Source organism: Pseudorca crassidens, chromosome 9 (genome assembly GCF_039906515.1).
Source record: "Pseudorca crassidens isolate mPseCra1 chromosome 9, mPseCra1.hap1, whole genome shotgun sequence".
NCBI lineage: Eukaryota > Metazoa > Chordata > Mammalia > Artiodactyla > Delphinidae > Pseudorca > Pseudorca crassidens.
Window position 1 is genome coordinate 79,086,645 of NC_090304.1, and position 12,826 is coordinate 79,099,470.

The following is a 12,826-nucleotide window of genomic DNA, read 5'->3' on the forward strand; positions in this document are numbered from 1 at the left end:
CGTGATTGTAGCTTTACCTGTGATAGTGGAAAATTGTAAACAACACAAATCTTCAATAATTGATAAGTAGTTAAATATATTACTGTCTATGACAGTACATGAAGCCATTAAAATATATGTTGTACAAGAGTATTTAACAATGTGGGTACATGCTTATGCTATACTATTAAATAGAAAAAGTAGATTTCAAATATATATATATATATATATATATATATATATATAAAATCCCTAAATTATATGTTTTAAAAAGTGAACCTGTATTATCTTTGTAGTTAGAAAAAGAGTGCATGGAAGGAAAGAAGGAAGGATTATACAGAATTGGACGTGAGGTTTATTTAGCCATGTCTACCATTTGACTGCTCTGGTAAACTAGTTGAATTTGGCTATGCCCTAACTGGGTAGTAGAATTATTAATACTTGATCAAAAAAATTACCAAATGTATTTAAGTCAGCTTTAGTAAGTCATTTTGTAAATGCAGTCATCATTAAATAACATAAATTCTATGGAAGTATATTTTGCATTCAAAACACCATGATTAAAAATGAATTTTGGTAGTACAGAAATGTATTAAAAATGTATTTGGAAGGAGAAGATGATCTGTGTATACTAAAAGCAATAAGATAATTTCTGTTTTACCATCCATACCTTCTAAGGTATAGTGAAATGTTCTAGACTGGAATTTAGTCATAAAACATTTTAAGAACATGTAATTTGTTTATGAATTTAATTGGGAGTATTTACTCCCTCTGCATAATTATCTAGAGAGTGTGCTACATATCCATTATAGTCAGTTCTCATATTCCCACAAACGGTTAGCAGTGTAACATTATGTATTAATTAGAATAGACAGTATTTTACAAATTGGATATATCATAAAATGAAAGTTTCTTAACAAGTATTTGAGAAGAAGAGGAGAGACATAAAGTTATATAATGGCCCAGGTATGCCGACAACTTTAATAAAAAGTTGATGAAATGTGAATTATAGAAAAAAGAAAATTGTGTTTACCTAGGTGGGAGAAAAGGGGAACAGGGTGTGTGTTCTTTCTTATTCTTTTTTGCATCTGTACTGAAGAGAATGTGGTTACATGGTTTCTTTTTGTCTCCCTGAGTAACTATCAGGATTATAATGATAGCAACGACAATAATAATAAAGACAATGATAATAGCATCTAACATGCATAGAGTGCTAATTATATTCTAGCACTTACTTTTTGCTAAATGATTACATACTGTTTATCAATTAGCCCATAAAACAACTACATGTGTTAGTATTGTGATAACTAATTTTACAAATAAAGAAATCAAAGTTCAGAGAGTATGTGATAGATCTGGGACCCAAATTCATGTCTGATGTAAAAGACAGCTTTGTTGAGCATCACTTATTCTCTATTCAACAGCACAAGCATTTAGGAGGCATCTCTTTGTCAAGACACTGTCTCATTCTTGTGTCTCTGCTCAGAAGACTTTTAATGGCTTCCTACAGCCTGTCCACTCAAGGTACACTTATGGAGTGGCCTCTTTTTGTCAAGCACTGTGATAAGAGTATGATTTATATATAGACTTTGTTCTCAGGGCCCTCAAAATATAGTATAGAAGCTCACAGCTAAATAGAGGCTACATGACAAACCACGAAATTCTAGCACATCATTTTCTGCCCATCTAGCTTGTTCCTAATTTTTAAGAATTAAACTCATTATTTTGAGATAATTGTGATTCACATGCAACTGTAAGTAGTACTAAAGAGTCCCTCTAGGCCATTTATCCAGCTTTCCCCAATGGTAACATCTTGCAAAGTATAGTACAATATCACAACCAAGATACTGATATATTTCTTTTTATACTCATGACACAAAACATTTCCATCATCACCAGGATCCCTCATGTGGCCCTTTTAGCCACACCCACTCCTTTCCTGTCCCCCTCCATCCATACCCTCTAACCTTAACTCCTAGCAACTACTAATCTGTTCACCATTTCTATAATTTCATCATCTCAAGAATGTTATATAAATGTATACCCTTGTGGGGTTTTTCTTCACTCAGCATAATTCTCTGGAGATTTGTTCAAGTTGTTGTATATATAGTTTTTTTCTTTTTAATACTGAGGAGTGTTCCGTTGTATTTGGTATCACAGTTTGTTTCACCATTCAAAGAACAACTAGTTTGTAGCTATTATGAATAAAGCTGCTACAGATAATCATGTACAGATTTGTGTGTCAACGTAAGTTTTCATTTCTCTGGAGTGCAATTGCCGGGTCATATGATAATAGCATGTTTACTTTTGTAAGAATCTGACAAACCTTTTCCATAGTGGTTGTATCCTTTTACATCCTACCAGCAATATAAAAAAAACACAGTTCTTCCAATCCTTTTATAAGCACTTGTATTCTGACATCACAAAATATTTCAGGTTTGTCTTGTATTTTCTTTCAATATTTCTAGTTTTCTGATAATTTTCATCATGAATGGATGTTGAATTTTCCCCAGTGTTTTATTGTTGCTGTGGTTGTTTGTTTTCTGCATCAATTTTTCTGATTATGTGGTTTTTCTTAAGCCTGTTAATGCGGTATATTACACTTTTTGATTTTTGTATGTGGTATCAGTCTTGCATTCATGGAATAAATCTCACTCGGTCATGGTGTATAATCCTTTCAAAATGCTGTTGAATTTGGTTTTCTAGTATTTTATTAATGATTTTTGTGTCAATATTCATATTTATCTTTAGTTTCCCTGTGATTTCTTTATCTGGTTTTGGTGTCATGGTAATGTTTGTCGCATAGGGTAACTTTAGAAATGTTCCTTCTGTTTTTCTAAAGAGCATGTGAAGGATTGGTGTTTATTCTTTACTGATTGCTAGCATTCAGCAGTGAAGCCATATGGGCTTCTCTTTCAGAGAAGTTTTTTTTGTTTTGTTTTGTTTTTTTGCGGTAGGCGGGCCTCTCACTGTTGTGGCCTCTCCCGTTGTGGAGCACAGGCTCCGGACGCGCAGGCTCAGCGGCCATGGCTCACTGCTGAATGGCTCACTGCCTGTGGGATCTTCCCGGACCGGGGCACGAACCCGTGTCCCCTGCATCGGCAGGCAGACTCTCAACCACTGTGCCACCAGGGAAACCCTCTGAGAAGTTTTGATTACTTGTTATAGCCTACTTACATTTTCTCTTTCTTCAGTTTTGGCAGTTTATATCTTTTCAGGAATTCATTTCATTGAGGTTAATTGGTTGGTATATAACTGTTTATAGTGTTCCCTTATAATCCTTTTTATTTCTGTAAAGTCAATAGTAGTATTCCCTCTTTTGTTCCTGATTTTTAGTCTTTTCCCCTTTTTTTCTTGGTCAGTCTAGCTAATGATTTGTCAATTTTGTTGATCTTTTCAAAGAACAAACTTTTGCTTTCATTCATTTTTCTTTATCTTTTTTTCTAGATTCTATTTTGTTATTTTTGCTCCAGTCTTTATTATTGCCTTTCTTATGCTTATATGAATTTAGCTTTCTTTTCATTGTTGAGTTTCTTTGGGTGGAAGATTAGTTTATTGATTTGATAGCTTTCTACTTTTTTAATATAGGTGTTTACAGCTATATATTTCCTTCTAAACACTGTTTTAACTGCATCTCATAACTTTTGGTGTCTTATGTCTTCATTTTTATTCATCTCAAAGTTTTTTTGTGTGTGTGTGGTACGCAGGCTTCTCACTGTTGTGGCCTCTCCTGTTGCGGAGCACAGGCTCTGGATGTGCAGGCTCAGTGGCCATGGCTCACGGGCCCAGCCACTCCGCGGCATGTGGGATCTTCCCGGACTGGGGCATGAACCCGTGTCCCCTGCATCGGCAGGTGGACTCTCAACCACTGCACCACCAGCGAAGCCCCCCTCTCAAAGTATTTTCTATTTACTCTTGTGATTTTTTTCTATGAGCCATTGGTTATTTAGGGTCAGTGTTTAATTTTCATATATTTGCAAATTTTCCCAATTTTTTTCTGTTATTTTTTTTCCTCAGAAGTTTATTTTAATTGCCTAGCAACACATTATCATAAATTACTCTCAAATTAATTATTTGGCTTCAGTGCAGGATCATTTATTAATGATGGTGGCAGTCAGCATCCATACATGGCTATTCTTAGACCACTGCTTTCTTCTTTTCTTTCTCTCTCTTTTTTTTTAAATTGGAGTATAATTGCTTTACAATGTTGTGTTAGTTTCTGCTGTACAGCAAAGTGAATCAGCTATATGTATATGTATATCCCCATATCCCTTCCCTCTTGGACCTCCCTCCCACCATCCCCCCATCCCCACCCATCTAGGTCATCACAGAGCACCGAGCTGAGCTCCCTGTGCTGTACAGCAGGTTCCTACTAGCAGTCTATTTTACACATGGTACTGTATATATGTCAATCCTAATCTCCCAGTTCATCCCACCCTCCCCTTCCCCCAATGTGTCCACTGCCAATTCTCTATGTCACCCTCTCTATTGCTGCCCTGCAAATGGGTTCATCGGTACCATTTTTCTGGATTCCACATATATGCATTAATATATGACATTTGTCTTTCTCTTTCTGACTTACTTCACTCTGTATGACAGACGCTAGGTCCATGCACATCTCTACAAATGACCCATTTTCATTCCTTTTTACAGCTGAGTAATATTCCATTGTATATATGTACCACATCTTCTTTATCCATTCATCTGTTGATAGACATTTAGGTTGCTTCCATGTCCTGGCGGTTGTAAATAGTGCTGCAATAAACATTGGGGTGCTTCCCTGGTGGTGCAGTGGTTAAGAGTCCGCCTGCTGATGCAGGGGACACGGGTTCATGCCCTGGTCCGGGAAGATCCCACATGCCGTGGAGTGGCTGGGCCCATGAGCCATGGCCGCTGAGCCTGCACATCCAGAGCCTGTACTCCGCAATGGGAGAGGCCACAGGAGTGAGAGGCCCGCGTACCGCAAAAAAAAAAAGAAAAGAAAAGAAAAGAAAAAAAAAAAGAAAGAAAAAAAGAATAAACATTGGGGTGTATGTGTTTTTTTGAATTATGGTTTTCTCAGCGTATGTGTCTAGTAGTGGGATTGCTGGGTCATATGGTAGTTCTAATTTTAGTTTTTTAAAGGAACGTCCATACTGTTCTCCATAGTGGCTGTATCAATTTACATTCCCACCAACAGTGCAAGAGGGTTCCCTTTTCTCCACACCCTCTTCAGCATTTATCATTTGTAGACTTTTCGATGGTGGCCATTCTGACCAGTGTGAGGTGATATCTCACTATAGTTTTGATTTGCATTTCTCTAATGATTAGTGATGTTAAGAGTCCTTTCATGTGTTTGTTGGCAATCTGTATCTCTTCTTTGGAGAAATGTCTACTTAGGTCTTCCGTGCATTTTTGGATTGGGTTTTTGTTTTTTTGATATTGAGCTGCATGAGCTGTTTGTATATTTTGGAGATTAATCCTTTGTCAGTTGCTTCATTTGCAAATATTTTCTCTGATTCTGAGGGTTGTCTTTTGGTCTTGTTTATGATTTCCTTTGCTGTGCAAAAGCTTTTAAGTGCAATTCGGTCCCATTTGTTTATTTCTGTTTTTATTTTCATTACTCTAGGAAGTGGGTGCTGTGATTTATGTTTTTCCTGTGTTTTCCTCTGAGAGTTTTATAGTGTCCTGTCTTACACTTGGGTCTTAAATTCATTTTGAGTTTATTTTTGTGTATGGTGTTAAGGAGTGTTCTAATTTCATTCTTTTACATGTGGCTGTCCAGTTTTCCCAGCACCACTTATTGAAGAGAGTGTCTTTTCTCCATAGTGCATTCTTGCCTCCTTTGTCATAGATTAGATGACCATAGGTACATGGGTTTATCTCTGGGCTTTCTATCCTGTTCCATTGATCTATATTTCTGTTTTTGGGCTAGTACCTTACTGTCTTGATTACTGTAGCTTTGTAGTATAGTCTGAAGTCAGGGAACCTGATTCCTCCAGCTCCGTTTTTCTTTCTCAAGATTGCTTTGGCTATTCGGAGTCTTTTGTGTTTTCATACAAACTGTAAAATTTTTTGTTCTAATTCTTTGAAAAATGCCATTGGTAATTTGATAGTGATTGCAATGAATCTGTAGATTGCTTTGGGTAGTATAGTCATTTTCACGATATTTATTCTTCTAATCTAAGAACATGGTATATCTCTCATCTGTTTGTGTCATCTTTGATTTCTTTCATCAGTGTTTTATAGTTTTCTGAGTACCGGTCATTTGCCTCCTTAGCTAGGTTTATTCCTAAGTATTTTATTATTTTTGATGCAATAGTAAATGGGATTGTTTCCTTAATTTCTCTTTCTGATCTTTCATTGTTAGTGTATAGGAATGCAAGAGATTTCTGTGCATTAATTTTGTATTGTGCAACTTTACCAAATTCATTGATGAGCTCTAGTAGTTTTCTGGTGGCATCTTTTGGATTTTCTATGTATAGTATCACGTCATCTGCAAACAGTGACAGTTTTGCTTCTTCTTTTCCAATTTGTATTCCTTTTATTTCTTTTTCTTCTCTGATTGCCATAGCTAGGACTTCCAAAACTATGTTGAATAATAGTGGTGAGAGTGGACATCCTTATTTTGTTCCTGATCTTAGAGGCAATGTTTTCAGTTTCTTACCATTGAGAATGATGTTTGCTGTGAGTTTGTCATATATGGCCTTTATTATGTTGAGGTAGGTTCCCTCTATGCCTACTTTCTGGAGAGTTTTTAGTATAAATTGGTGTTGAATTTTGTCCAAAGCTTTTTCTGCATCTATCAAGATGATCATATGGTTTTTATTCTTTAATTTGTTAATATGGTGTATCATATTGCTTGATTTGCATATATTGAAGAATCCTTGCTTACTAAATTCTTTATACTATAGTTGGGTTAGTAAAAGGTTTGTATGATTAATAAAGAGATGATATGATTTCAGCCTTTTAAATTTATTGAGTTTTTTTATAGCCTAATATATGGTCTATCCTGAAAATTGTCCTAGGAGCACTTGAATATATATACGTATTCAAGTACGTATTCATACTCAAGGCTTTTGTTGGGTAACATGTTTCATATGAGCCACTTGGCCTTTTTGGCTTGCCAGCTTCTTCAGCTCTATGTCTGAGATATGAGAGCCCATATGAAAACCCAAGGAACTCACCACTTTGTCGTTTCTTGCACCCTGAGGTCCTGAGCTGGTTTATTTTCTTTTCTCCACCTTTCAGAGTCTTATGTTTATTTTTTATGTATTTATAGTCCAGGGAATTTAGTTGTACTCATCAGGATGAATAGGGTAAAGTGCATCTTCTCAGAAGCAAATTCTCACTATTTTTCAAGTTTCTCTGTTATGGTATCCTTATCATCTTATACCCCAGCCAGATTAATCACCATGCCTTACTTTTGCTCTGACTCTTCAGCCTTCGTGACTGTTTACATCATACCTGGAATTGTACCTGGAATGCTCTTTACCTCCATCTTCCCTGCCCACATCTTGCTCATTCTTTAAAAATCCAGATAAGTGAAACTTCCTGTAGAAAGAAAATTATTTCTGATCCCACAAGGGGAATCAAGCTCTGTTTTGTCCTTCAGAGCTTTATCTATCATATATCATGCTCTGTTTTATATCTATCTTTTTCTGACTTATAAACTCTTTGGTAGAATGACCATGTCTTGTACATATTTGTATTCCTTAGTGAGTACAGTACAGTACCTTGAGCATTATAGAGGATAAATCTTTGCTAAATGGACAAATAAAGTTTAATATGCTACACAATATAGATTTTTAAATTCAGTGTTGTTTATAGATACTTATTGAGCATCTATGATCTATCAAATCCTTTCAAAGACATTTCCAATATTATATTTTCTGAAATTTCTATGATTTGAAATTTAAATATTCAACCTTTTAATTTTCACAGAATTTATTTTTTATTTATAGAGTGAAAGAAGGACCTAAAGAAAATTATATCCCTGATTAATTATCCCAGTGAAATTTAGTGACTAAAACCTCTGTTCTCCATAGATGTGCGATATTTTCTTGTCCTTGTGGGGGCACTGTAATCTTGGCTTTATATTTTATTATTTTCTGGGAATAGGGACTCTTCATTACCTTCCTTATAATATGTAATTGACTTCCTGATGAATTTGCACCTTGTTTTGTTTTCCATATTTTTATTTTGAAAAGGAAATACATTTACACAGTTCAAAATTCAAAGGGGTATACAATAAAAAGTTTCCCTCCTACCCATTTCCATCCCAAAGGCAATCAATATTATTAGTCTGCAATATAGTACTATAAAAATATTTTATGTATAATCAAGTATATGTATATTCTTCACTTGGCTTCTACCATTTTTTGTATACATAATACTCTGCTATTTTGACTATTCATTATGATATTTAACAATGTATAATGCCCCTTCATTTTACTTGATGCTTTTCATGTGAAATTTTATTGTATATAGATAAATAAATTATATAGTATATTACATGAAATTATCTTTATTAAACAAACTCCCTCATGAGATAGGAAAATAAAAGAGTAAATATTTACTCTCTGATAGAGCATTTTAAAACAAAATATTATTTATACTTAGTTTTCCATGAGAAGATAATCATATTGATGTAGTTTTGCACATATAATATATTCTAGGTCAAGTTGAGCTGTTCCCATTACCTCAAATTAGTAGGCAGGGAATAAGTACCTGTGTGCAGGCACAGAAAAAAGGAGGAAACTACAGAAAATGTTTCACTGTAAATCATAGGGTGCATGCAGGTGTGTGGACCAGAGATTGAGGCATAAAAGACAGATTGATGTTTTTCACTCTCTTAAGTTTGTCTGGAGCCATCTTCTTCTATCTGCTTCTAGGTAGCAAAAATACATTTGGTTTCCATGCCCAAATCAAGAATAAGTCAATCCATGCTCTTAAACAGTAAAGGAAGATATGCTGAAATGAAACAGGAAGAACCTCACCATTCCACAGATATTATCATATTATTTTTCTCAATCACCTGGTGAGAGATAACCACGGCTAGTGGCATATATGGGCTGGTCCACCTGAATCTTTCCACCCTTTTGAATTAAAAAAATAAATAGTGTATAAAGCTTTGAGGGGCTGTTGGTTGAAGTGACATCCCTTCCTTTGCCCTTCCTCCCTTCCTAATAGATGAGTGCAAAAGTACTTTGTAAAGGATGACCATACATGTATTTGGGAATGTATTTATCAGTGGGAGAAATAACATAATGGGAAATTCCAAAGAGTTTGGCACCTGCTGTTTCTTCAGGGCATGCTCTTGAGAGCACTTTTCACATGATTTACTGTTGGAAACTGGTAACACAGAGTCCAAATTCTTACCAAGTGTTTGAATCTCGATTGTACCACTAATCAGCTGCTTGACTTTGGGCATGTTACCTAATCTCTCTAAGCCTCACCCTCCTTATCTTTGAAGTGGGGAGTAATAGCAGAACCGCCTCATAAGAGGTGTATTGAGTTAAACGGCATATCCCTATGCAAAGCACTTTGTACTACCATGACTCATAGAAGCTATTATGAGCAGGCACTCAAGAAAACAAGTTCAAGGACATTTTAACTTATAACTTCAAAGGTTTCCTTCAGCTAATAATATTTTTTGTGTTCAACAGAAAAATGGGTGCATCAGCACCACCAGATCACAGCTGGAAAGGAAGCCTCCACGTGCCCTACAATGTTGGACCTGGGTTTACTGGAAACTTCTCTACCAAGTTAAGAGACTATTTTTATAATAACTCTTTAGGGGGAGGAAAGCTTTTTCAAAAAACAATTACAGAGGATGACTGAAAAGTAAAATCTACTACCAGCAGGAGACATAACAACAGGTTGAAAAGGGGAATACACATATATCCTCACAATTGGGCAATTGGTCAATGCAATTATTGCCTGTGTGCCTTTAGAAATATTCAAAACAATGTCAGATTTAAAAATTGTGGGTGGCAAGCTGTTAACCAGTATTTTTAGTCTGTGTCCTTTATTTTTGCATTAGAAAAGTCAAGATGCACATCCATTCCAACAATAAAGTGAAAAGAATTTACAATGTGATTGGAACTCTCAGAGGGGCAGTGGAGCCAGGTAAATTGATCATTTGCTCAGCAAATATCGATCAGGCAATTCTTCGGTGCCAGGTACTGCGCTGAGCTCTAGGAATGTAAGGTGAACAAAGCAAAGCAACTCTTTGTCCTAATGGAACTCACATAAACACAAAATAGATCAATAGGAGGTAATTTTACATTGTGATGCATGTTGTGAAGAAAGTAAATGTTGGGACTAGATTGGTCAGATGACCGAGGTTGTTGATAAACTATGCATGCTTCAATTAAAGGACCGAGAGAGGAAGATCAAGGAGAGATGGTTTACAGGTGTTTAATCTGAGCTTTCTGTATTTCCTTACCGCATATTTTACCTGGAGAAATATCTTCATTACAACAATAAGTAACACTCTTAGAAAATTAAGATAACCAGAAGTTAATGAATCCTTTACATGGTTTTTTTTTTTACACTGAAGTGGGTGGAATATATATACACGTGATTTCCATATGATTTCAGATAACCCGCTCGATGATACATTTGAAAATAATCTTACTTTATTATGTTTGATTCCTTAGGAACTATATGGTTATATTTCCTACCCAAACAGACAGAATTAAACTGAATATCTCTTGTGCAAGCAGCCAGGACTTTCTTTCAGGGATAAAGAATATTGATGTGCTTCCAATGAGCACTAAACAGTGTACCACTGGCTATTTATTGAATCTCACTGAGTACATATTTTGTGCCAGCTCTGTGCTAGGCTTTGGGGATGGAGGGATTTTTTAAAAAGACACAGACCAGAGACATGAAGACCCCTACAGTTAAGTGTGGTAAATGCTTTTTTTAAAAAAATCCTTTTACTTTGTTTTGCATGCAGGCTTTTCTCTAGTTGAGGCGAGCGGGGGCTACTCTGTTGTGGTGTGCGGGCTTCTCGTTGCAGTGGCTTCTCTTGTTGTAGAGCACAGGCTCTAGGCACTCGGGCTCAGCAGTTGTGGCTCGCGGGCTCTAGAGCACAGGCTCAGTAGTTGTGGCACTCGGGCTTAGTTGCCCTGTGGCATGTGGGGTCTTCCCGGAACAGGGCTTGAACCTGTGTCCCCTGCATTGGCAGGCAGATTCTTAACCACTGTGCCACCAGGGAAGCCCCATGGTAAATGCTTTATCAATATGAAAAGACTGCCCAGAAAGCTGGATAGGGGTGCAATTCCCTCTCCCTGCAGAAAATAGAAACAGATCATAGAGAGGTAGAATCTTTGAGCTGTACGTTAAAAACTAAGTAGAAGAATTAGGAAGTGGAGAAATCATTATTTGGCCACTGTGTTCTCTTACTCTGAAAATACTGGAAACATAGCGTAAATAGGTAAGAGAGAAGTAACAGAGAATTATATAAAGAAGTGGATAAGGATACTTTTATACTCACTTATCATTACTTACATACTTATAATTACTGTAATTAATTGAAGTATACATTTGCTTATCACATTCATATTTCCTTCATACATCAAATTCAGAGCAAAGTGATACATTTACAAAAGTCTTCAGGAACCTTTGCTATCTTAACTTGAGTCCTGAGTGCTTTGTGTTTAGTGCTATTGAGTCATTTGCAATTTCCTCTGTTCTTGACCTGTAATGGCAAGTAATTTTGCAATGATGCTTTCTAGACAGATATGTCATTCTTGGAGGTCACCGTGACTCTTGGGTATTTGGTGGCATTGACCCTCAGAGTGGAGCAGCTGTTGTTCAGGAAATTGTCAGGAGTTTTGGAAAGCTGAAAAAAGAAGGTAATGTAAGCAAAATGTAAAAAGACCATTTTTTCTGAATCTCAGTTTGGTCCTCAGTAAAGTGAGTATAAAAATACCACCTCATAGGTTTGTGTGAAACACAACAGAGAGGTTGCATGCAAATTATATCATCTTAGTAGCATAGAGTACTTAGTAGTGCTTAATAGTAGATAGTAGCTTTCAATAACTAGCAGCTATATTACTTATGTTGGTTAATGATATTGTTTATTCATTTTTATATGTTCATTTTTAATAATTCACTTATTTATATAATAAAGTTCATATTATCTATATTTATATATTAAATTATAATCTGAAATAAAGGAATTATACTATTAGTGGTTTCTCTGGCAACAAAGAAGATGGAGATGGGTTTCTTTACTGGAGAGTAGACACCAGATTTAGGTCATAAGCCAAAGCGTCCTGGTCTGAGAAATGTGAGCTTCTTGGGATCTTCTAGCCTCAGGCCTCAGGTCAAGTACACCAACTGACTGAGGGGATGAAAGCTAATTCAGAAAAATGCTGGTCTTCCTGCTTAATAGGATGCTGTCAAAAGTTCGATATCTGTATTCTCACACCCCCAGCTTTGATTTCTCTCACAGAATTGAAGATTATACTACTAGCACAGTTACTTCAGTCATTTTAGAATCTTCATATGAAACCCAAAATAAAATTGAGTTCAAATGGTTAGTTTTTAAAGTAAACATTACATACTGAGAACAGAAGCTCTACTTTGTTTACGGACCCTGCAAACAAGGTGTCTATGGGCTGTAAATGTGATCCATATTTTTTTTTTTTTTTAGCAACAATGAATGTGGTAAAAATATGTTACATTTGCCTGGTACTTACTCTCTCAGAGAAACAGTGTTATCACGTGTTATCTATTTTGAACTCATAGGAGGAGGGATATGTTTAGTTATTTCTCTTTTCATTTTACAAATAAGTTAACTGAGGTTTCCAGAATGAAGTAATTCACCCAACGTTTTGTAGCTGGTGTGTGG

General features: G+C 35.9%; 1 protein-coding gene across 5 annotated transcripts in view; it reads left to right on the plus strand.

Annotated features, from left to right (window-relative positions):
- Positions 1 to 12,826, plus strand: part of FOLH1 (folate hydrolase 1) — a 63,753-nt gene that overhangs the window by 31,545 nt on the left and 19,382 nt on the right. For 4 of the 5 annotated variants that reach the window (XM_067750838.1, XM_067750839.1, XM_067750840.1 and 1 more), the window contains 3 exons: positions 9,627 to 9,725; positions 10,004 to 10,089; positions 11,706 to 11,825. In XM_067750838.1, the coding sequence (XP_067606939.1) occupies positions 9,627 to 9,725; positions 10,004 to 10,089; positions 11,706 to 11,825 (305 nt within the window). The remainder of the gene's footprint in view (positions 1 to 9,626; positions 9,726 to 10,003; positions 10,090 to 11,705; positions 11,826 to 12,826) is intronic. The other variant, XM_067750842.1, reaches the window with a different exon arrangement.